This window comes from Podarcis melisellensis, assembly GCF_964234715.1.
Source record: "Podarcis melisellensis genome assembly, chromosome: 11".
NCBI lineage: Eukaryota > Metazoa > Chordata > Lepidosauria > Squamata > Lacertidae > Podarcis > Podarcis melisellensis.
Genome location: NC_138543.1, coordinates 8,092,094 through 8,116,120, shown reverse-complemented (window position 1 = coordinate 8,116,120; position 24,027 = coordinate 8,092,094). Strand labels below are relative to the sequence as shown.

Genomic DNA, 24,027 nt, shown 5'->3' with positions numbered 1-24,027 from the left:
ACTGAAAAGGCCCTCTCCTTTATTACTACCCTCCACGTCTCCCTCAGAAGAGGGATCCAGAGAAGGACAGAGTGCCTGGATAAGTTACCCAATAACATGTTTAGACAGCTCCATGGTTGTCATGGTGACCATGAAGTCCCAAACAGCCCCTCTGTGTGATGGTTGACATAAACAGTCTTGGGACCTCTTAATGCAATGTCAGAGATCATATGTGTCAGCTCGGGTAGGGAGACGGTTGGGCAGTACACCAACAGTATCCCCAATCTGTCTCATTAGCCTAACACAAAGTACAAACACGCCAGAAAAACCAAAAAGATGGAAAACAAGCTGAAGCTCAATCCAGATAAAACAGAGGCACTGTTAGAGGGTGGTTCCCTAGCCCGAACGGATGGAAGGTTGCCTGCTCTTGATGGGGTTACAATTCCTCTGAAGGAGTGGGTACGTAGCTTGGGTTGGGAGTACTCTTCACTCATCTGGTGTAGCTTGAGGCGCAGGTGGCCTCAGTGGCATGGAGTGCCTTCCATCAGCTTCGGCTTGTGGCCCAGCTGTGCGCCTATCTGGACATGGATAGCCTAACGCTCTAGTGACCTCTAGGTTTGATTACTGCAACACATTATATGTAGGGCTGCCTCTGAAGATGGTTTGGAAGCTTCAGCTGGTGCAGAACTCAGCAGTACTGGGGAAGACGGTTTGAACATATTACACCGAACCTGGCCCAACGGCACTGGCTGCCAATTAATTTCCAGACCCAATTCAAAGTGCTGGTTTTGACCTAAAAATCCTTAAACGGCTCAGGACCTCAAGGATAGCCTCTGCCCATACAAACAGTCCCAGACTCTGCATTCATCATCTGAGGCCCTTCTTCATGTGCCTCCTCCATGTGAGGTCCAGAGGGTGGCAACGCAAGCATGGGCCTTTTCTGCAGTGGCTCCCCATTTGTGGAATGCTCTTCCCAGGGAGGTTCACCTGGCACCTTCATTGTATATTTGTAGGCGCCAGTCAAAAATGTTACTCTCCAAGTCTTTGGCTGATTAATATTCTACAGCCTTTTAAATGTGTTTCTGGGAAGGGTGGTTATTGGGTTTTTTCTGTTTTAGCTATTTACTTGTGTTTTTACCTTGTTTTTACTCTGTGAACTGCCCTGAGATCTTGTGATGAAGGGCAGTATATAAATTTAATAAAGAATAATAACAGTCATGTCAGCCCAGAAATTTATCTCTCCCACCCCACTTAGACGTCTTGGCCTCAAGACCAGTGGTTGCAAATCAATTGGGGTTGGTCTTTCAAGGAATATCCTGCAGCTCTCCTCTCCTTGTACAGAGAGCAGCAGTAAATGCAGTCCAGGAGCAGATGAACAAAAACAAATCAAAAACCCTGCTTTGCACATTTCCTGCCAGTGCTGGGGGTCCCAAAAAACCATACAGTCAAACCCCTTGATTGATTGATTGATTGATTGGTTTATTACGGCCATTGGCCCATATCTAAAAACAATACATCAAAATTTATCCATAAACAATACAATTTAAACAGTTCCAAGTTAAAACACCCCTATAAAACCAATTTTACTTCAATTGGTTTGAAGTAATAAGCTCCCTCTATGTCGACCGCAATTCAAATCCCTCAGATTTTGGGGGATATGCGTCTTAGTTCTGGCACTTATTGATGGTTCTTAAGTTTGGCTAAGCTGTCAGAGTCATACAGTGAGCCATTTCTCCTCTTATGAAATAAGACATTAATCAGGTATCTAGCGACTGCAAGGGATCTACTTGAGTCTTCGTCGTTTAATAAGTATATTATTTGGGCTTCCTGGGGTCTGTCAGCTATTCTCGATAAATATGGGGCCAGAAACTTGGACCGTGAAGCTGAATGTATAGGACAACAGAAGATTATATGATATAACGATTCTGTAGATCCACTTTTACAGTCACAGAGGAGTGAGATCTGTCCGTTGGAGAGTCTGTTACCCAACACATTTGATGGGAAAACATTGAATCTAGCCTTTATAAAGGCGTACCTGTGCATCACCACAGATAAGGTAGTTAAATAAGATGGAAGCTTCGTTGGTGGTGTTAAGCCAAGGTTTATCGGCGAACAGGTGCCACCACCTGTCGCAATATTAAATTGTAAATCCATCTCCTCTAATTTGTGAGTTATAATTCTCTTGGCAGAAATTAAATCCAATTTTAGTAGTTCAGATGGAGATAGCCCTAAGGACACAAGTTTCCCATGTATTATTTTTGCCCAAGGGCTAGGGAAGTCGTCTCTCCAGAGACACTGTATCAAGTGGAGATTTGGAAGTTTATGCCATAATGCCAACCAGTAACAGAGGATGCATTTCCATAATGAGGTTTCTAGAGATGCAATATTTAGTTCGAGACGTATAGCAGTATTGCCTACACACCTGGGTAATTTTAGCAACCTTCTTAGCAGCTGGTTTTGGATTACCTCCAATTGGGTTAGATTAACAAAGGACCCCCATATTGGGATTGCATATGCTATTGTTGCAATCACCTTTGCCTTGAAAACTTTTAACACTGATGGAATATGGAAAGCCCCATCTGAAAAGAAAAAACGCAGTAGCGCAAAGGAAAGGGCTTTAGCTCTATTTAATACATATGCCAGATGGACCTTCCAGCCCATGTTGTGTTGGAGAAGGACTCCCAAGTATTGAAATTTAAAGACTTGGTCGATGGCTTTTCCGTCTATTCTCCAATTATAGGTTTTTCGACTCTTGGTGAAAATTAAAACTTTGGACTTGGCATGATTAATTGTAAGAAAATTTGATTTGCAGTAAGCATCAAAAATTTTCAGTGCCCTCCTAAGGCCTACTCTTGAGAAAGATAGGATCACTGCGTCGTCTGCGTAGAGTAGAAGGGGGCAACGATATTGGGCAAGGCGAGGGGCATGGATCGTTTCTTGAGAATCTATCAGAGGCGCCCTCATATCACTTATAAATAGATTAAAAAGGGTCGGAGCAAGGATACATCCTTGACGGACACCTCTATTGATGGTTACTGAATTTGAGAGGTCACCGGCCGGAGTGATTCTCACCCTTGCGGCTGATCCGTCATGCAATTTAGTTATTAGCCACAAAAGTCTTTTGTCTATTCCCCATCGTGCTAATTTCCCCCAAAGTAATCCCCTGGGGATGCTGTCAAAAGCGGCCTTTAAATCAATAAAGGCTGCACAAAGTTGGCCTCTATTTGGGGCGGAATATTTCCGGGCAAGGTGGTATAAAACTAAGACATGCTCAACCGCTGACTGATTCGGTCTAAAACCAGCCTGTTCAGGCCCAATCAGGTTGTTCTCTTCGGCCCACTTAGTAAGCTTAGTTAACAAGAACCGTGCATATATTTTCCCAATTATTGACAATAAGCTGATATTCCTGTAATTTCCCGGGTCATCTGTTGAGCCCTTTTTATGGATTGGAATAATAATCGCATCCTTCCATATTCTTGGAACCTTCCCACTGTTGTTTAAGGCATCAAAAGTAACGGCCAGGATTTTCGCCCACCAGTGTGCATGAAGTTTTATAGCTTCCGCCGGGACTAGGTCGGGACCGGGGGCTTTTCCAACTTTGAGATTGGAAATGAGTCCGTGGATTTCTTCCGGGTCAGTGGGTGGCCAAAGCGGGAGCTGCTCATAGGATCCATCGATTGTATTAATATTAAGGTCTGGTAAGGCAAAATAGTTCCTTAGAAATGATTCCCAAACTGGGGCAGGGATAACGGTTAGTGGGTAACTTTTAGATTTTCTGTTAACCAACAGCCAGAATTTTCGGGAATTACCGGTATTTGAGGCAGCTATAAGTGCATGCCAGCGGTTCAGTTGCCATTCCTGTTTGGCCTTTTTTTGCACATATTTGTAAGCTGATTTTGCCTGATAGTACTCCTTGGGAAGCATAGTCGCCCCTGAGGATTTGTAATCATTATAAATAGCACAAAGATGTTGTTTGGCTTGTTTGCAATTACGGTTAAACCACAGTGCACCTGTTTTGGAGTGGGCCCGATTTACCTGGTGGGTTGGGACAGTAAAGAATGACGTAAGGTCATTCAACAGATTGGCAAATAGATTAATAGTTTGATCGTGTTCATATGAGGTTATGTCAAGGGCTGAATAGGTTTGTATGATCTCCTGCTGAAAAAATTGAGAATATTTTTGAGCCTGCGTTACAGACCACTTTATACCTTTCACTCGTAATGCTGTATTAATGCCCTCTACCGGGTTTTCTGTGTTAGTGTCTAATTGAGTTGGATGACTGTACTCGTCCCCGTGCCAGTCTAGGTCAAACATAGCAGCAAGTGGAAGGTGGTCACTGAACTGAATATTGTCAATCTTAAAAGAGAGAGCTTTCGGCATCAGATCACTCGAGGCTAAAAGGTAATCTAGTACACTGTTTGATTTTATGCCTAGGTGGGTATACTCCCCCGGTATATCGGGAGGGCAGCAACCATTCAGGGGTACTAGATTTAAGCGAATAGCCATTTGGTAAAGAAGTACTCCCGCCTCGTTTACTTTAGAGTCTTTTGAGGTTCTCCTCACGGCATGTCTCAAATCATAATTGTCGAGGCATGGAGCAGACCACCATTTAGCTTTAGTTAAATCGACCCAATTTGCTGCTATGCGTGCGTTAAAGTCACCCCCAATTAAGGATTGGCTATTGGAATATTTAACTCGGCATGATACTAAATGATCTTCTAATATTTCCCATCTATCATGCAGTTCAAGGGACGAACCCCCTGGCGGGAGGTAGACATTGGAGATTAGCAGTGATACTTCCCCCCCTGACATCAACCCGGATAAAGCATAGGGGGGAGCAGTCAAAACTAATGAAAATTTGAAATGCAGCTTCAGTGAGATACCAATTACTAGACCACCTTTCGGCCGTCCTCCTTTCTGGGAGGGGCAAGCTGGAAGAGATAGAAGGTCGAATCCGTTTATAACAATTTCACCCTCCTCCCAAGTTTCTTGCAATAGAATGATATGAAACGAATTGATATACGACTGGAATTCTGGGTCACATTTTTTCCTACGCCAGCCAGCGATGTTCCAACAGAGGATCGATATTGGTGGTTTTTTGGGTTGTCCGGCTAACCGTCATTTAAATTCTTGTGGGAAGCTCTTATGCAGCAAGGACGCTCCCTTAAAGAAGTCCGTTATTTTCCTTTGCTGAAGGTTGACGTCCTGGTGTGGTGGGTCTTTTGCTCTAGTGCGAGCCGGTTGTGGCACGATCAAGTCGCAAGGGCCTGAATTTTGGGGGGGCAGAAAAGAGTTAGCATCCTGGTGAGTAGAGATAATATTTGGCGATTTTAGCTGTCGGGCCCAACTAGGCTCTGAAGAGGCTCCTGCCAAATCCGCTGGAGCCGTCCTCTTTGGGGATCTAACCGAAACACTTGTGATCATTTGATTTATATGTCCTGCTGGGTCTTCAGTCCACTCTGTGTTGACTCTCGACACTATAGTGTCTTCCTCGCGTAATTTTTGGATTTTTGGTGGAGAAGCCTGACTTGGAGTGGCCACTACCGTCTCAGGTCGTGGATGGTCTTCGATGTATGTTGATTCCAAGTCCGGCATGGAGGGGTGCAGGGGCGACGATTTATCCAGGGGAGTGTTATCCTGAGATTCATTCTTTGATCGGTTAATCTCAGAGGGAACAGATAAGTCTATTAAAAGCAGGGATGAGTTACCAGTGTGAAGGGGAGGGGAAGAGTCTGCCTCCAGCAGTGGGACCTTCCCATCCAATGCTGATGGCACCTTATATGCTGGATATTGGGGGATTGTTGTTTCCACCTCCATGGGGCATGGCACCGCTAAGTTAGAGTGGGTATTATTCATAGTAACTCCGTTGCAGGCGATACTTAGGAGCTGAAGTTTAAGTGAGTCCAGCCTATTTATAATTTCTTGTTGTTCCATCGCTGGTAACTCTCCAAAGGAGGCGATAAGCTCTCTTTCCTCCTGGGGTGTCAAAGAGTTACTGGCACAATCATAGTGTTTAGTTGTAGGAGTGGGGGTGCTATGGGACTGGCCCCGACATGAGGTGTACAGCTCAGCCCTCTTTTGTGGTTCAGGATGGGAAGGTTGTACCGTCTCCTTGATTAATCTCTCCGATAGGAGGGGTCTAATTATGGAGTCCATGAAAACTCTCGTTGGAAAAATGCCAAGACTATTCAAAAACACTTTTTGCTGAATAAGAAGAGAGGGGATTTTTGCAGAGTGGAAAGCCAGCATTATTCTCTGATATCTGTTCTGGCGGACTAAGGGAAGCACAGCACAAAGATCTATTTGTGATGTCTCGAGTTTTAGAAGCCATCTGAGGTGCTCTTTAGACCCATGTAGCGTTGTCCAACTTAGGTCCCTTTCCCGGATGGTTAGGGAAATCTTCCTTGGATGTAGAATCAGGGATTGGCGATTCAGTGCGGGGTTGAGATTGTATTTGCAGTTCCTCATACAATCAGTGTTCGGTGGAGCTTTCTGCTGGCGCAATGGAACATCTCCTGCCCCATCTTGGGCTGTCTGTGCCGGCTGGTCATCCAGTTTTTGCTGAAGGCTATGCAGCTGAGAGGATAGGCCGTCAATTCTCTTAAATATACAGTTTAGAGTTCTAATTATTAGATGGAGTTGCTCGCATCCTGTGCAGTCCGATTCAGCTACCAACTCCTCCTTCGGATAGGGACCATCCCCATTTGTGTTACCATTAGCGTTTCCAATTTGTAACGTCTCAGGGGCCTCATCTTCTGATGTTGTTTCAAGGGCAGTTAGAGGATCGAAACGATTTTGAGTTGCTATTGAGTAGGTGCATTCCTCGGGGCCTCTCCCTCCTTTAGGTGAACCCTTTCTTAATTGCTTAGGCCTCGGAGAGGATAATGCCTCGTCAGAGTCTCTTGGACGTTTTCCATGACCCATAAGTCAATTTTGCAGGAGAAATGGCGTGGGCACTGTGCTGGGGAGCTCCTTAAATCCTTTAGTCTTCCTCACAAGAATACTACCACTTATACAGTCAAACAACTTACCAACTCTACCAGTGATGTAGGGCAGAAAACTTTCCAGTGCTTTATTTTTCTGCTAATACCTATTCATTAGCAATTACAAATGGATGCCAACCGCAAATGCCATATTAAGCAAGTTGGCAGTTTCATTGCTTTTAACTTTTACTAAACACATGTAAAATAAACATGCTAGATTAAATCACCCTCAGAAAAGGTTCCAATGCCAAAGTGAAAATTTTCCCATGCAAATTAACTTATGCAGATTACCCTAATTCAGTTTTTTCCCTGGAAAACCCACATCAATGAGCTTTACTCCAGCAGACTTCACCCTATTATCCTACCAGAGTCAAAAAGTGTTATGATATAACTTTATGATTTTGCTATATACAATGCTACTTCTGTATCTTCCTAGATCACCCTCACAAATCCACATTAAAAGAGCCCCTATTGGTATGCAAGTTTTCTATGTGCATGTATTTTCATTTAATGGAAGTTCATTCAGTCATGTGAGCTTCTTCCAGAAATATGAAGTGGTAGAACTCAAAGGAAACTTTACAATGCAAAGGAAAACCAGCCTAGTCTTTTTTAAAAACAACACTTCAGGGACCACATATTAATACATTCCCACACAGTACAACATTAATTTCTAGCTTGGCAGACCCTCTGTGCTAGAAAATCCTTAAAGTGGCTCCAGATATACAAACTTTTGAATCATCCCCAGGTCCTAATGGGAAAATTCCATGGAGTGTGTAAACAGCCATAGTTTGGAATATAGTCATCCAAATGTAAAATTATGAATTAATTACTTGTTAATTGTTATTGCTGCTTTAAATATGCTGCTTTACCATTTTGTTGCCTTTATTGTTGTTGGTTTTAATTTAAACCACTTTTCAGCCACAATGCCCCCCAAAACAATAAAAATGCATATGACTGATACTTTAGTGGTACTTAAGTGGGAGCTTTATTGTAAAAACAATAGGTGACATCCAATATCACATAAATGGATTTGTGTGCTTGTGCCACAGGACTTTGGGCCAGATTCAACTAAGCTGCACTAGTCCTAGTAGCATAATGGGACTCCCCCACTTTCTTCCCTGTATGCCCCCCACCATCCCCAAATCTGCTTGGGAAGCTCAGGAAAAACTACGGAGCAGAGTACAGCAGGCAGCAGAAGAGAGGAAAGTCTTATATCAGGCAGTAAAAAAATCATTTCGCTGACAGAATGATCTCCTTAGTGTGAAGTTGAATTTCACCCTGTGTCTTCCTCTCCTCCTCACTGCAGCTCTCCATGCACCCCCAAAATCCTCTCTGAAAGATTTGAGGACCCTTTAGAACGGGCTTAGAGGATGCATTGAGAGCTGCAGAGGAGAGAAGGAAAAATCCAATGCATATGCAGAAATTCACTGGGCAACTGGACAAGAATCATTGGATGTGACTTAAAAACAACATATGTTGAAAGCATTACTGTAAAAAGTTTTACTCTCACTCAACAGCAACTCACCTTAACAGGCAAGGGACTCACATCACTATTTACAAAGATTTTTCTGAGTTTCTGCCACACACAGACACACACACACACACAGAGAGAGAGAGAGAGAGAGAGAGAGAGAGAGAGAGACTTCACTATTAGCTGTAGCAACTCATAATCGGTAAGGGAGGATGTAAAAGTAGTGGGCAGAATATACCATTTCTTACTCCAGCAACAGGAGTATGAGAATGGAACAAAGTAGTGCCTGTCTCCTCCGTACATCCAAGCTTGAGGTGCTTGGCAGTTCAGACAGGGACAAAGTGGTTGACCCCCACTGACATGGAAGGAACCAGAAAGAAGGCAATGAAAATATAGTTACAGTGTGCAGATAGGTGATCACAGCCACATGTGTAAGTTGCACTCTGAGTTTTATAGGCAAAATACAGATTTGAGGACGGTTTATTTCACTGTGTACTGTGGCATAATTCAGAGAACTAATACAAGCACAATCTAGGAGAAAAGAAACTTTTCTCTCTTGTTATTGCAGAAACACTACTGGCCAATATTAGCATAGGATTTTTTAATAAAAAGCGAGCAAGTCATAACAGAGGTCTGTAACAATCTGTTCCACTTAGAATTCCAGGACAGCCCCAGCTTGCCACAAAGTATATGTGGGTAGTACTGAGCACATCTCAGAAGAGATAAGTGCTTCCTAGCATAGAACTTATCAGTAAATGAAGTTACCACTATAGTATGCTCATTTACATGTTACAGTGGTACCTCGGGTTAAGAACTTAATTCGTTCTGGAGGTCCATTCTTAACCTGAAACTGTTCTTAACCTGAGGTACCACTTTAGCTAATGGGGCCTCCCGCTGCCGCCGCCACACAATTTCTGTTCTCATCCTGAAGCAAAGTTCTTAACCTGAGGTACTATTTCTGGGTTAACAGAGTCTGTAACCTGAAGTGTCTATAACCCGAGGTACTACTGTATAGTCAAACTAGACAGTAGAACTCATGAGTTATCTCTCCATGGGTTTTCAAAATGGCAAAGGGAACCACAGGGAAGCAATTTGGATGGCGGCTGAAGAAAGGGGCATTAACTCTTTTCCTTATACAATTCTTCCAAGCTAAATTGCCCCGTCCTTTTCTGAAGTTGCTGCTTGTCCATGGGACAAAACATACAGGTGCTTATATGTTTTGTCCCAGGGCAAATAGCAGCTTCAGGAGAATAGGAATTAGGAAAATGGCCCCAGGAGAGGGAGATTAAGCTTGCCTTTCCCCCAGTGCTTATCCTACATGCATGTATCCTTTTAAAAATATGGTCATAGATTTCCCTCGGGCTTGCCCAGTTGCACTCTTAATAAAGGATTTTTTTCTATATAAACAAACATTTATTTAATAGCCCAGGTGTCAAGGGGTGAAAAAATACACAAATAAAAGGCTTGTCTCTTGTAATCTACATTAGATTGACAAAACAGCCAAGAGCCCAAAAGCTGTCATTAGATAAGGTGAGCCAAATGACAACAGAGAAGTAGACAAGGTGTGTGGTCCAGGAAAATGATATGCTACATATATTTAAGCTGTTTAAATTCTTAAATATTTCAGATTTTTACAGCTTTAGGCTTTTAGTACTACTAAATAATATATTATATTATTAATGTTAATATATGCATAGAAAGATAAAATTGCTGTTTGGCTTCCGCTAAGCCATGTTCAGATTCAAATTAAAGTAAGTTTTTTTTCCCCACGTTAAAGAAATTTACAAAGCTACCACATCCAGAACATTTTAACTTACTATTAACAAAACATATTTTGCCTTCACTACAAAAGGATTTGTTATATGAACTCTTAACTCTAGCTAATCAAAAAAAAAAATAGTAAAGTGAAAATGCTTTACAGAATATGTTTCTCTCCAATACCTTTTATCCAAAATGCACCAATCAATTGTTCCCTGATTTAAATATTTAGACTCAAAGAAATGCATTCACTTGTTCCAGACTTAAAGTGATATAATCCTGCTACACTTTCATGAGCACTGAACTCTGCCTGCTTTGTTACCAGTCTGTCTGAATTCAGCCTCAAAATGAGATTGTTATTTATAATTCAACTCTGCCCCATTCGGCACAGAACACAAGTACTGTATAGCAGAACACCAAAAACTGTTGCATACCTGTCACACTGGTCTGTAGTCCAGCTCAGTGATTTTCCTTCTGGCTTTGTTTTGTAACATATCCTTATGGCATGAGGGAAGTCTTTTGGCAGCTGGACACCTGCTTTCCTGATCTCCAAGCTCCAAGTGCCAGTAACAAACAGAAGCTCTCCACAAGCAGGTGCCTGGCTGCACAGTCTGTAAAACTGAAGCTGATCCTTCCAATAATCTGCAGGTAATGTCACAAGTTCATGCACAATCTGATTTCTAAGATCCCTTGGATCTTTGGAAGCATCCATTAACTTGGCAGAGCTGGTAAATTTCTCAATGCCTGGAACTACAGCAACATCTACCTCTTCGACCTTTAACACAGATAAATCACAGCAGTCCAGGACCAGCAAAAAATCTTCACTCCCATGAATCTCAATGTCACCGCAGTTCTTTGAACTAGAAATCCCAGAAGCCAGTTCCTTGTTGCCATGACTACCGTTTTTATCAGAAGTATCATTTTCACCTTTACCACAGACAGCAAAATCATTACATCCACTTTTAGTTGAGCAAGCACTTGCATTTGGCACAGGAACGTAGCAGGCTTCAGGTGCCTGAATACAGCAGGTTCCATCTGACTGAGAATGACAAGCTTCTTCCACCTGTTCACTGTCTCCTTTTCTGCAACTGCTGTCAGTGTCAAAGAACAGAACTATAGTGCCACCAATTACATGGCTTTTTAAGTCCACATCCAGATCCAACACATAATGCCTTACCAGCATGTGGCTAGTATTTGCCATTAAGGGCAAATCATCTTTGGTAATGTCAACCTCCATCTTCATATGCCAGACTTCTATACAGCCACAGTCACTTCTCTTTCGTAATCCTTGTTTTTTTCTTAAATTATCTTCCCAATCGCCAGTATGCTACGTTTTCCAGTTTTCACAAACAGCTATTACATCAAATAATGTGTTCTTTATATGACGAATGGAACCATAACAACTTGTATTTTACCCTGTGAAGAAGAAAGCAATCAACTGTCAGGTGTCAATTTAAACAAGAGCTATAAAAATGGAACCAGCCCACACTGAAGGTTATTGCTAAATAATAAATATTTAAAGAATAGATATTAAATTTTGCTATTCATGTGATATATACCAACCATGCAATCTGCAGAAGAATGAGTTCAGTGAAGAAAATTAAAAGGAAAAATCATCTGCATAAAAAATGGGGAACAAAAAGTGAAAGAGAGTGCAATCTCACGTCAATTGAATATAAGAAGCCTCAACAATATAGCAGCACTAACATGATCTTATTGCTACAAACCTACAGAAAAGTTGAAAGTATTATTGCTTTTCCGTTTTCAAGAAGTGAAATGTATCATGTCTAATTTCTCATCTCAGAATGGCATTGCTTATTATTGTGCTATGAATCTAAGTAACAAGCATGACTGAAAGCTAAATGGCCTCACGTGTCTCATACCTCAAGAGAGCAATAATTTAATACATACAATGTAACTCCAGGGATTAATGTACTTTTCACATTAGGGCTGCACTCATATCAGCACTTCTGGTAAATTACAAGAAAGTCAGTCAATTTACAAGTAGTGCATTATAAATATTCTTTCGAGATTGCTCATGGAGATTTTTCAACTTCATACTTAAATACTCCAGGTATATAATTACATCTTAATAGCTAAAAAATCCATTAACATTCTGAATCAGAGACTTCTCACAGCAAACAAAAGACTACCATTCATATTCAAATACCTTCACACTGAAGAAAACATAAAATAAAATTCACCAACACCAGTTGTGATAGAAAGCAGTTTTTCATGATTGTACAAAACATGTATTTATTACTCTTCACACAGTAAATTAAAAATTGCACACCATTACTGAGCTTGTTGTTTTTTCATTATCTTCTAATCAATACAGTACTGCAATCTTTTTTCTATTTTCTAAGGTAGTATGAAAGAACAATATAGTTGTTTTTAACAAGGCATAAACTAACACACACATCATAAATACTCAAGTTTGAAAGTCTTGGTGACAGTCTTCCAAGGCAAAGACATAGTGCATGAACAGTGTTTCCCATCCACAATTAGATCAGTTTTCTTTGCTATTACCTTCTTCTATGTAAATATGGATGATACAAAACCAGACCCATTTAGAGTTAAAATAACGATACTACTCATTCCATGATAACAAATCCACTGGCTGTTGATTATCAGACAACATGATTTTGTTAAATGGATCTAAAAACAAAGAAAGGAATTGCTGTCAGTATATCCCCGTGCCTTTATTCTTTGATTCACAATATTTTAAAGCAGCTATGGCATCTGTTCATGTTTTGTCATTATACCAGACTCTAATGTAATGATTAGAGGAATTAACCAAATTCAGAAGCACAAGAAAACTGTATTCTCTAGCAAGCTGGTTTTACAAAGCACAGGGCACTTAGTACAGTATACAAATCAATAAGATGGTTTTAGACATTGCTATATGCTGTTTATTACTCTAATTAAGATAATTAGAAATGTTTATACAGTTATGAGCAGCAAAAAGCATGCTCTCATATTACTAGGTACATATTTGTTTTTTCTGCCCTGAACATGATATCTACGCATTAGAAATGGTACTTCTCATGACTAACTATTACATATGTGTACCTATGTGAACAGCAAATAGCTAATCTGAATGTAGAAAAGAAATAAGAGAAGCAGACAGGACAAGGGAAGCAAATTGATAGTTAAAATGGACAATATAGGAGCAGAGTTATAAAAAAGGGAAAAACTGACTTTGGAACTTTTTTAAGCACAGGGAAACCAAAAATTGAGCGGAAATTCTTGAGAAATGCAAAAGGGTGGCTCTATGTAATTAATTTACAGTTCAGCACTGAAAAATGAGCACCCATGGATTTGTTTTCAATCACTTTTGGCAAGCAGAAATTGAAACCAGCTTACAAATATACAAAATATAAACAAAATTAAAGTATGTTTAACCCAAACACTACAAATGGGTTAGATATGAAACCATGAATTGAGACCTTGGAAAATGTTCTGTAAGGATGCATGCTACACTTTAGATTTCATAGTCACATAGTAAGGTTGTTTGTTACATTATACTGTTGCTTATTTCCAAGTTATAACAACTATGTCCTAGTTATGCTACAGACAGCCAAGTTACTATGTTGATATTGTTTGTTGCCCTGTTGATGCTATCTGGCATTAGACAGAATGGAACGGCTTCTCAGGGGCCATATGGGATTGTGCATGTATGAATCCCAACCATAGGTCCCAACCATATTTTAGTGTTCGTATAATGTTCTACGTATCCTTGTCAATAACAATGTATTGTATATTGTCTCCATATCATACCCAGAAGGGATATAACCGTCCTATTGCTGAGCACTCAAATTATTACTGTTGGTAATTTAAAACTCTATTTAAAACACTTTCAAAGCACATGGCCATTGGAACTTTTTATAAAAAGCAATGAATCCTTGCTGGTATAAGAGAAAAATAGATAAAGAGAGTTGATAGCTAGAGTTTATATTAATAATGCACCAAAATAAAACATCATTTCAAAAAGGACAAAGCCTAAATACTAAAATTTTACAGGAACCCATTTAAAATTATAGGCAATGATGTAGTAAGAAAAGTATTTATTGTGTAAAAAAACCCTTTTGTTTTGGAGCCAGTCCTATGACAAAGTTACCAGTATTCAGTGTGCTAGTCCTGAGCACTACCAAGACGGTGACTCGTACACAAGATTCCTACCAGGTTCTGGTGGGTCATAACTGTACCCTTTGAGAATGTGTGAGTTAAGAAATATGAATGTAGTATAGACTGGAATAGTGTTATAAAGTATCACAAGTATAACAAGTTGACAGGTAACAAAGCATAAAGAACAAGAGAAAAGGTGTGGAAAGTGAAGATAGAGAAGGTAGAGACAAAGACACTGTATAAGAAATACACTCTATAGTCAATACCTATACAATCATCTTGAGTACATGTGAGGCTGCTGCTGGTAGCACTATTAATATGCATGGGCCACCTTCAGGTAGATGTGGTATATGCAGCCACCAAATCTCACTCACTGGTAGCATTTCTCAAGTCACTACTTATTAAGAAATCTCACAACACAATTACCAAGATTGTGTGCTGACACAGTTATTTCTGAACCAACTCTAAGATGCATACTCAAGAGCCTGTTTTGCACATCATGCTATACCAACATTTTGTCTGTTCTTGGTTATAGCTTGTGGTTAGCCTGAAGGGAACTTAACCATGAGCCCAGGTTAAGATGACATGCTAAGTCAAACCTTGGCTCAGCTCAGTGTGCTCTGGCACCAAAAAGGATCAGAGAGTAGCAAAGCGGCTTTGTGAGAACACTCACATTTGTGCCATGCCATAGTTTGGCTTTGAGTGATGGATAGAAACCAGGCAAGTTCCTTCAGAAGTAAGTCCTACTGAGCTCAATAGGATTTACTCATAGGCAAGAGGTTACAGGTTTGCAGCCTTAAAACTGATTAGATATCAATTATTCATTTCCATATTTTTACTGCACCTTTCCATTCCAATGGAGGGCTTCAAGCTTCTTAGATCATGCAGAAGAAAATCCATAAAATCACAACAAAGCAAAGCACTAAAGCACTTAACATCCCATTAACCACTTCTGTTGAACTCACTGTCATTAAAAGAGAATTTCCCACATGCTCAATGCATTTTTGTGTATACTAATTTAAACAATGCCAGCAATACTATATACACAAGAACACAGATGAATAATCATCCTGATATCTCCACAATCAAAAGACTTGAAACAGTGATAAAATAATTCATAATTTGCCCTCATATTTTCAATGCACACTCATGGGTGAAAAGGTGGGGGTTTTCCCCAACAAGCATTAGAAATTTCATGTATACGGCAGGGGGGATAAAAAGGGACGGGTGCTTTGTACACACTGAAAAGACGTGACATGTTTAACTGTACGACAGGGTGGGGTACTGGCGCAATGCTATGCATGTTTACTCAGAAGGCCCTTCCCTGAACCTTACCCCTAGGTCAGGCATGTCGAACAGGTAGATTGTGAACTACCAGTAGATCACTGGACATCTGCAGTAGATCACTGGTAGATCATTGGCTCCCCCCAAAGAAGCTGAACAACTGGCTCCCCTAAAAAAAAGCTCAACATTTTACCTCCTCCCTGGAAAAACTCAACAACTTTGACCTGAACCCCCAAAAAGGGGGTAGATCACTGCCAGTTTTTAACCCTGTGAGTAGTTCGCAGTCTCTTGGGAGTTGGCCACCCCTGCCCTAGGTCATGTGCCTACACTATGCTTGTATTCTTAAGCCAGGGCCAGATTTAGGTTTGATGAGGCCCTAAGCTACTGAAGATACAGTGGTGCCTCGCTAGACGAAAAGAATCCGTTCCGCGATTCTCTTCGTCTAGTGGTTTTTTCGTCTTGCGAAGCAAGCCCATTGACAGCTTAGCGGATTAGCGCTACAGCTGTCTAGTGGCTTCTAGCGATCAGCTGTTAACAACCTTACTATGTGACTATGAAATAGCAGCTTAGGAAAAGGGCAAAAAAAGCAAAAAAAAAAACCCACGGGGGGGACGCAAGATTTTTTCGTCTTGCGAAGCAACCCCATAGGGAAATTCGTTTTGCGAAGCGCCTCCAAAACGGAAAACCCTTTTGTCTAGCGGGTTTTCCGTCTTGTGAGGCGTTTGTCTTGCGGGGCACCACTGTAATGGGGCCCTTTATATGTCCAGCTGTCCTTTGTCAACAACAAATTGTCGCTATTTTTTGTGTTGAATATATGCTATATGGTAATTTATGGACCTAATAAAGCCATTTGCGCCCGCGCACACATACAAATTATATATATAATAATTTACCATATAGCATATAATAAATTACCGTATAGCATATATTCAACACTATATATATATATATATATATATATATATATATATATATGCTTTCGTAGATTTTCACGGGTACAGGAATGCAGGTTTTGGTGTCCTCGGGTGTCTTCTACTTTTACACGGGAAGACACCCGAGGACACCAAAACCTGCATATATATATATATATATATATATATATTCAGAGTAATTGTTGAACTGAAATACAATTAAGAAGAAGTATATGGGGGGTGGGCAAGAGAGTGGGGCCCTAAGCTATAGCTTGTTTAGCTTATACTGTACGTAAATCGAGCACTGTCTTAGGCTGCAGTCCCAAAGCCACTTGGTACTACAACAAGGCAATTGTGGGACCCTTGTGGCCCTCTACGCTGTGGGACCACGACTCTCTGGAGCCCAACAACATTTCGGAGAAGCACGTACAGGGGTCGCCGCCCCCCCCCCCCCGTTGATGTCCTGGGCGGTATTAGAACCGTGGGAAGCTGTGCGTGTGTTTCCAGAGAAGGGAAGAAGCCGTGAGGAAACGGCAGCCTCGCGAAAGCGCCCGAGGAGCCACACGGCAAAAAGGGAGCGAGTCGCCGCCGCCGCCGCCTGCCTCACAAAGGGAGTCGGAAAGTCGCCTCACCCGAGGCCACCCGTCTCGAGCGGCTCCCCTCAGGGCTCTGAAGAGAAAAGGCGGGAACTGGCGGATTCGGGAGGGGGGAAGTCGCGGCTGGAGCGAGGGGGGTGGCGGCGGCGGCGGCAGCAGCTACCTCCCCTCCCGACCCCGCTAGTTTCTCCGCCTTTCCTTCCTCACCCCCCCCCCGCCGCCGAAAGTGGTACAGGCCACGGCAGCGAAGGCCCCGCGCCCCTCAGAGGGGACCAGCGCGTGCCTGTTGTTTACCTGACGCACCGCCGAGTTCTGTGTTTGTTTTTCCCACCCCGGCTGCGACGGCGAGAGGCGGCGCCCGGTGACGTCATCGGCGCGGGCCCGGCTCGCTGAGGAGAGGCTCCGGGGCCCGGGCTCACCTCTTACCTGTTTCGCGGGGGTAGGCCCGCCCTTATTAAGATGGCCCTTATTCCGTCCGGGGAGCTTTGCTTACGGTCCAGCTGTGGTGCAGGAGGAGGTTTGGAAGCTCCCCGTGACAGCCCCGCCTCGCAGGGGAGTCCAAAAATGTGCTGTTCCGTTTATTATGCACACACATGACCTAAAAATGCCCGTTTACTTGGGATCAGCGCGACTGCAATACTATGGAAGTATAGGTCCTGATTGTAGAGGTCCCAGCTGGTGAAAAAGATAGGCTGAAAAATATAACACAACACGATGGCCAATAACAACGGCACTAAACACTACAGTGGTACCTCAGGTTACATACGCTTCAGGTTACAGACTCCGCTAACCCAGAAATAGTGCTTCAGGTTAAGAACTTTGCTTCAGGATGAGAACAGAAATCGTGTGGCAGTGGCGGGAGGCCCCATTAGCTAAAGTGGTACGTCGGGTTAAGAACGGACTTCCTGAACTAATTAAGTTCTTAACCCGAGGTACCACTGTATTTATAAACTAATACAAATGATCAGAAATTACAACCAAAGTCTTTAAATCTTTTTCACCAGTTGCAGTAGAATAATTCAAAAGTTGGATATATACATAATCTGTCACCAAATATCGCCGGTCTTGATCAATTCTTCATCAGCCAGTCTTGTAAGAATTAATATGAGAAGGCTGCAGTTCAATTTCTTAACAAACTACCTAATCTTACATGTAAGCAGATAAAAACGCTGTAGAATATATGGTCTGGATCAGTGCTCATATGATACTGTAGCCACTGATTGTATAGGTCCCAGCTGGTAAAAAAGATAGGGCTTTAGCAAGCTCAGGCTGAAAGTCAGCCTTTAGCTTTTGGTTACACGTACAAACAATCTTTCAGATAAGGGTTACTGTTCAGATTGCCGGTGTCAAATAGAAACCACATGAAAAATTGTCTTCTGTTCCTTGCTTTTCTGACACTGTACGCTTTCTATAGACATCCGTGCTTCCTCCTCTCAGAATACAAGCCTTTAGTATTAAAAACAACTACTGTTTGCACAATTGCACCTATGCCACTGTAAATCTCAGTAGATTCATACAAAGGAAATTGAGAAGAAAACGAGAATCGGGCTCATGGCGTTTCTTCTCTTGTCTTCCTCCTTGCAGTTGTATGGAAATAATGGACATGCCTGTATACTAATGTTAACAGATCTGAAAAAGAGTATGTTAAAATACAGTTTTCATCATGCAAAGATCAGGGTGGGTAATGCTTTCTGCCTAAGAATGTTTTATATAGTTCTTTTCATCAGTCTCCCTTTTCATTTCACAGTTGGGGCATATACACATAGGGTAAAGCGATTTCAGCACCTGAAAACATAAGATGTCTTTAACCAGCAGGGTGGAACTTCTCAGCAAACATCAAAAACGGATCTGAATTTATACTTTAAATATTCATAGCTTAACAGAAAGGAAAGGCAACAGTGACCGTTAATGCAACAGTGCTTCTGTGTGTCTCTAAGAAGAAAATAACATGTGAACCTAAAACTGCATTTGCAAAGATCAAAATTAGCATGCTTCAGATATTTCAAATAAACAGAGCATTGCTTTTGTTTCCATTTAAAAAAAGGGGGCACTTGGATTTGAACCAGGGACCTCTTGATCTGCAGTCAAATGCTCTACCACTGAGCTATACCCCCTGCTCCTTCAGTTCTGCTCTCTAAAGCTAACTCATTTTCTCTGCATCAGAACTGCAGTGTTCATACTATTGCCTGACATTTACAGAAAGTACACTATGATTCATTTGCATCACTGTAAAATTAATTGTTTCACTTACATTTCTCTAAATGCTTCAGTGATTTATGGAGTAGGGTAAACTAAAAATACAAACTACTTGATTTTACATCATTGGGAAAGAATGACGGGCTGTCCTGGCAGTGAAGTCCCCACCTACTAACCTCCTGATATTTCATCAGCCAGCATACACACAAGTTTGTCTTTGATAATATAGCAGACAGGAACTTCCTTTTTCCTTTTTTTTTTTAATGACAGCTGAGATTCTCAGACAGCTGAATTCAGTAACCAATACAACAACAAATAAAAGTGCAAAATGTACAGTAGTGAGGTGGCCTGTTTCTGTTCAGAGTTCTAGCCAGCCATGCCCTCTTCCAGGATTCGCAGCACACAAACAGGAAGAGGGGGAAGGAGAAGGCAAGGAGTATGTCAGCCTAAGGCTCATATATGTAATATTTATAAAGGTATTTATTTACCGACATCTCATAAAATGGGAGGGCAGTGTACAATAATGTGTACACAACGAATCACTGATACAGGGCAGAATAATAATTAAAATGATTAAAACAATACTAACACTTATGAAAACAGCCATATTTAACATTCCTTATTCATAGTTTTACATGATGTCTGAACTGAGCCATTATACAAAATCTACACATGAATAGGTTTACTTTTCCATATGCGGCTGGCAAGCACATGAGTACTGGCTTTTCAGTGGTGGCCCCACAATTGTGAAATACCCAAGCATTATTAGGCAGGACCCATCCCTGGATAAACCTTGGCTTGCAGAAAATAATTGTGGCTGGGTATCTGATTGTGTGGCCAGGTCTTGGTTACTATTTTAGGCTCCATTTTTTATATTGGATTGTTAGTTATAATAATATAGGACTGTATTATGAAATTGTTTTCCTAAAAGTTTTTATTAAAAAATCTATTGTTGTATTTTATGTGAAATGTCAAGAGAGGTATAGGGATTTATAGTCTAGATGATGAATATATTCATACCTACTCTGTGCATATATAAAGTCTCAAACAATTGAGTTTTAGAATACTATATGTTACTGCAGCATAATCTAACACTCAGCCAGAATGAGACACAAGAATACTCAGCCCTCCAGTTAAAACCTGACACTTGCATAACCATTTGTACAGCTGCACTACATCAAAATTTACAACTCCCTCCACATGTGTAGCACAGTCAGCTGTGACAAATTATAATATGACACAATTCCACTCCCCCCCCCAAAAAAAGGGCTGATTCTGATTTGAAATCAGCTAAGTCAAACAGCTTTGAAATTTATGAGACTGGCTTGTTCCAAGATTAGACAGGAGGCGCTAAAAAAGCAAATGTTGGGGTGGGGAAGATGTTTATGCTAGCTAATTAAAATGAGGAATAGCAACAAAAGGGAAGCAGGGCGTATTGTACAGTACTGAATTTGTGACCATTGCAAGGCTAGACAAGGAAGCCAATAGCTATACTTGATGAGCAAACATTTTAACGAGAACAGATGAATAAATAATGAGGAACAGCCCTGAGTGTTGATTTTTAAGGAGTCAACATTATTTTTGTTTGTGATGTGTTCCCTTCAATACGTGACACAATACATAGGTACAGCGCCAGATTAACCCCTTGATATCTACATTAGGCTGGGAGGGATGTGGAGAACGGCGATCTCTCTTTCATATGTGGTGGAGTCACAAACGTGGAAAACTCCTGGGTTTTTGCCACACTATCTGACATCAGTGGCCAGCCTCTCCACGCAGATCCAGGCCTTGCTCTACTATCGCTTGGAGGTGATCTAAATCCCTAAATGACTAGTAGCTTTGCTTCTTGCAACAGTATGCTCTGAGATTCTGCTGAAAGACTAGGGCAGGCTTTTCAATTATGACAGGATCTGATCAATTGTGCATTCTGAGCATCTTAGCTATCATGCTAGAGTTATCTGAGGCACCTCAAAAAGGGATAATTTTTGAAGTGGTTGGGTTCCCTTTCATAAGTTTTGTGAGAAGGCAGGCATAACTTAATCCTCTGGTCACTCAGTTTTCACTTTTGAGAGCTCTGATTCTTCCAGGAAATAACACCACACAGAATAATGTGTTGTAATCTTTCTTGAATGGGACAACACTTTTTCTTCCTACTTAGTTTCAAGCTTTGGGGTATTCTACTCCGGTTTTGTGGTTGCACTCTGTTCTAGTCTGTTGTCTGTTTTTACATTGTTTTTATTTCTATAACATATGCTGTCTTTGTAAGACTTATACTTGCAATTGAAAATCCAACAAAAACTATTTGAATGGATGAGTGAATGAATAGGTACAGTGGTGCTAATAGTACTGGGATAAAAAGTGCACAAAAGCTTCTTACAGTTACTGTATTTTTTGCTCTATAAGACGCACCCGACCATAAGACGCACCTAGTTTTGGAGGCAGAAAACAAGGGGGGAAAATTCTGAATCCCAGAAGCCAGAACAAGAGGGATCGCTGCGCAGCAATCCGTCTCGCTATTCTGGCTTCTGGGATAGCTGCACAGCCAGCATTCGCTCCATAAGACGCACACACATTTCCCCTTACTTTTTAGGAGGGAAAAAGTGTGTCTTATAGAGCAAAAAATACGGTATATTGATGACTGAGGTGCCCTACCATGGAATATGGGAAGAAAACATCCTAATACAAAAGTGGGTTATTATTTTTCTAAGTCCCACCTCAAAAAGGTATGTTTCCCTCTCATCTTGCTAAATAAAAAGTTCCATTTAAAAAAACCCTACTGGCTAATAAAAGGAGTTGCTTCTGATTGTGTAAGTCTAGATTTCGTGCAAGGGAACCTGGCTTTGTGTAGCAACTAAGGCCATTGCTTAAGGAACTTGTTCTTTTGGTACCTGGAGCTTTGAGGCATGTTTGAATGAAAGACCACATGCTTCTTTAGTTCTAGGGAGTTTTCCTAGTCTGGATTTTTGGTTACCAGTGAGACAGGTTATAAGTGCAACTTATATGGTTTGTTATCCCTCAAGCAGAAAATGAAACAACCTTCAACATGGTAGTAGTAGATCCTAAGAAATCCATATCAAATTTTGCCATAGCACTAGAGCTTGGGGCTGGGAAATTGCTACGACTCCCATCATCCCTGACCATTGGCCATGCTTGCTGGTGCCAATGGGAGTTGTAGTTCAGCAACATGTGAAGGGTGATGATGCCTCTTACTAGCCAGGATGGAGAAATGAGTATATTTGAGTGTATAGGTGTACAAAGCTCCGACTTCTGTGCAAATGGAATGCAGCCTGATGTACAATGGTAAGAGTCACATATGTTGCAACCCTGACCACTGACCATGTTGGCTGGGGCTAACAAAGGGGAGCCTAGCAGCATTTGTTGGGCCACAGATTCCTGATGCTTTCTGTAGGCGGAAGCATCAGGCATAGCTTAAACAAGGGCTCCCTGGCTGCCAGTTATAATCCAGACAGAGACACAGTAATGATATATTGATATCTCTAATTTTCCATTTATTTGGTTTCATTGCTTAGAGAAGCTACACTTCCTGTTTGCCACATGATTATAATTTCTGATCAACTGCCGCATGAATGGAATTGAGCCTTGGAAAGACGACTCTGAACAATGTCAAACTGGCATGTTAGACAGCTGCAACCAGAGGGCTTCAGATAAATGTTTTGACTCGAGAACAATTCAATTACTCATCCGGTGGTGATGGGAACTAAATTTGGCTAATGGCTTGTGATCTGATTTTAACCCTTCCAGCACTGCTTCCTCTTGTTATAAAGGCTATTATAAAGGCACGAAGGCACCAAGCACTGGAGGATAAATCATGATTCTCTGTTAAGGGTTAACAGGCTCCAAACAATACACAAGCCTCCTGCATTTCATCTGCTGCTTTACTGTAAAAACAAAGGCAATATTTGCAAAGAGATTTACCGTAGCTCTTTAAAATTTTATGATTGCCAATGCAGTCTCGAAGATGCAATCCCAGGATGAACACAGATCAGCTAGGTAGGGGGCTGTTCTTGGCATTTAATATCCTGACCTTTAGCTATCATAATGGTACAAGATGAAAGAAAAACTGTACCAGCATCACAGACTGGCAGGTTTTACCTAATTGTTGTCTCACTTATTCTTCACACACACTCTCTTTCCCCTCGCCCCCCACCCCAAGATTAAATGTGAAACCAGCCACTCAGAAATACCCTGGGCTGCAATCATACTGCAATCTAAAGAACCACCCCCCCATTTTGTTCTCCAGCCACTGACAGAGCTTTTCACCACCAATTAATTTCACTGGCTGACATTAAGGGTTGGCTGTCATTAAGGAAAGCAAAACAACAACACAAACAAATGTCTAACCCTCTTTAACAGACTCTGGAAATCTTTTAAGATTTCTTTCTCTCTTAAATTTGTACCCCACCCTATCCCAAAGGAGCCTTCTTATTGGGGCGTAGCTAGCTGCTCCGGCACCCGGCGATCCACCTATGGGGGCGGGGCAATCTGCCCAGAGGGGTGCTGCGGTGAGCTGCCCACGGAGTCCACCTGGCGGATGCAAGACCCACGCTGCTGTTTCAGGCAGCGTGGGGCCCTGAGCCACCGTGTCACTCCCAGGAGAGACGCCTGGCTTGGGCGCGCTACAGGCCAGGCCTCACAGTAAGTGCTGCCACCCGCGGTGTGCCATTTTGTCACCCCCCCAGGGATGACACTCTGGGCAAGGC

The 24,027-nt window shown here is 41.7% G+C and overlaps 1 protein-coding gene and 1 long non-coding RNA gene across 14 annotated transcripts in view; one reads left to right on the top strand and one right to left on the bottom strand.

Annotated features, from left to right (window-relative positions):
- AOPEP (aminopeptidase O (putative)) overlaps window positions 1-17,534 on the bottom strand; it is a 204,936-nt gene extending 187,402 nt beyond the window's left edge. For 5 of the 13 annotated variants that reach the window (XM_081930536.1, XM_081930525.1, XM_081930526.1 and 2 more), the window contains exons 1-3: window positions 15,164-15,990; window positions 12,721-12,849; window positions 10,626-11,607 (exon numbers count right to left, since the gene is read on the bottom strand). In XM_081930536.1, the coding sequence (XP_081786662.1) occupies window positions 10,626-11,434 (809 nt within the window). In that variant the 5' untranslated portion in view covers window positions 11,435-11,607; window positions 12,721-12,849; window positions 15,164-15,990. Of the gene's footprint in view, window positions 1-10,625; window positions 11,608-12,720; window positions 12,850-15,163; window positions 15,991-17,404 lie in introns of those variants that run through there. The other 8 variants (XM_081930533.1, XM_081930535.1, XM_081930529.1 and 5 more) reach the window with 7 other exon arrangements.
- Window positions 17,535-18,001: 467 nt separating this feature from the next.
- On the top strand, window positions 18,002-19,638 carry LOC309380712. Its single transcript, XR_014173064.1, has 2 exons — window positions 18,002-18,787; window positions 18,858-19,638. It is a non-coding gene; the product is annotated as an uncharacterized lncRNA (long non-coding RNA).
- Window positions 19,639-24,027: the final 4,389 nt, after the last annotated feature.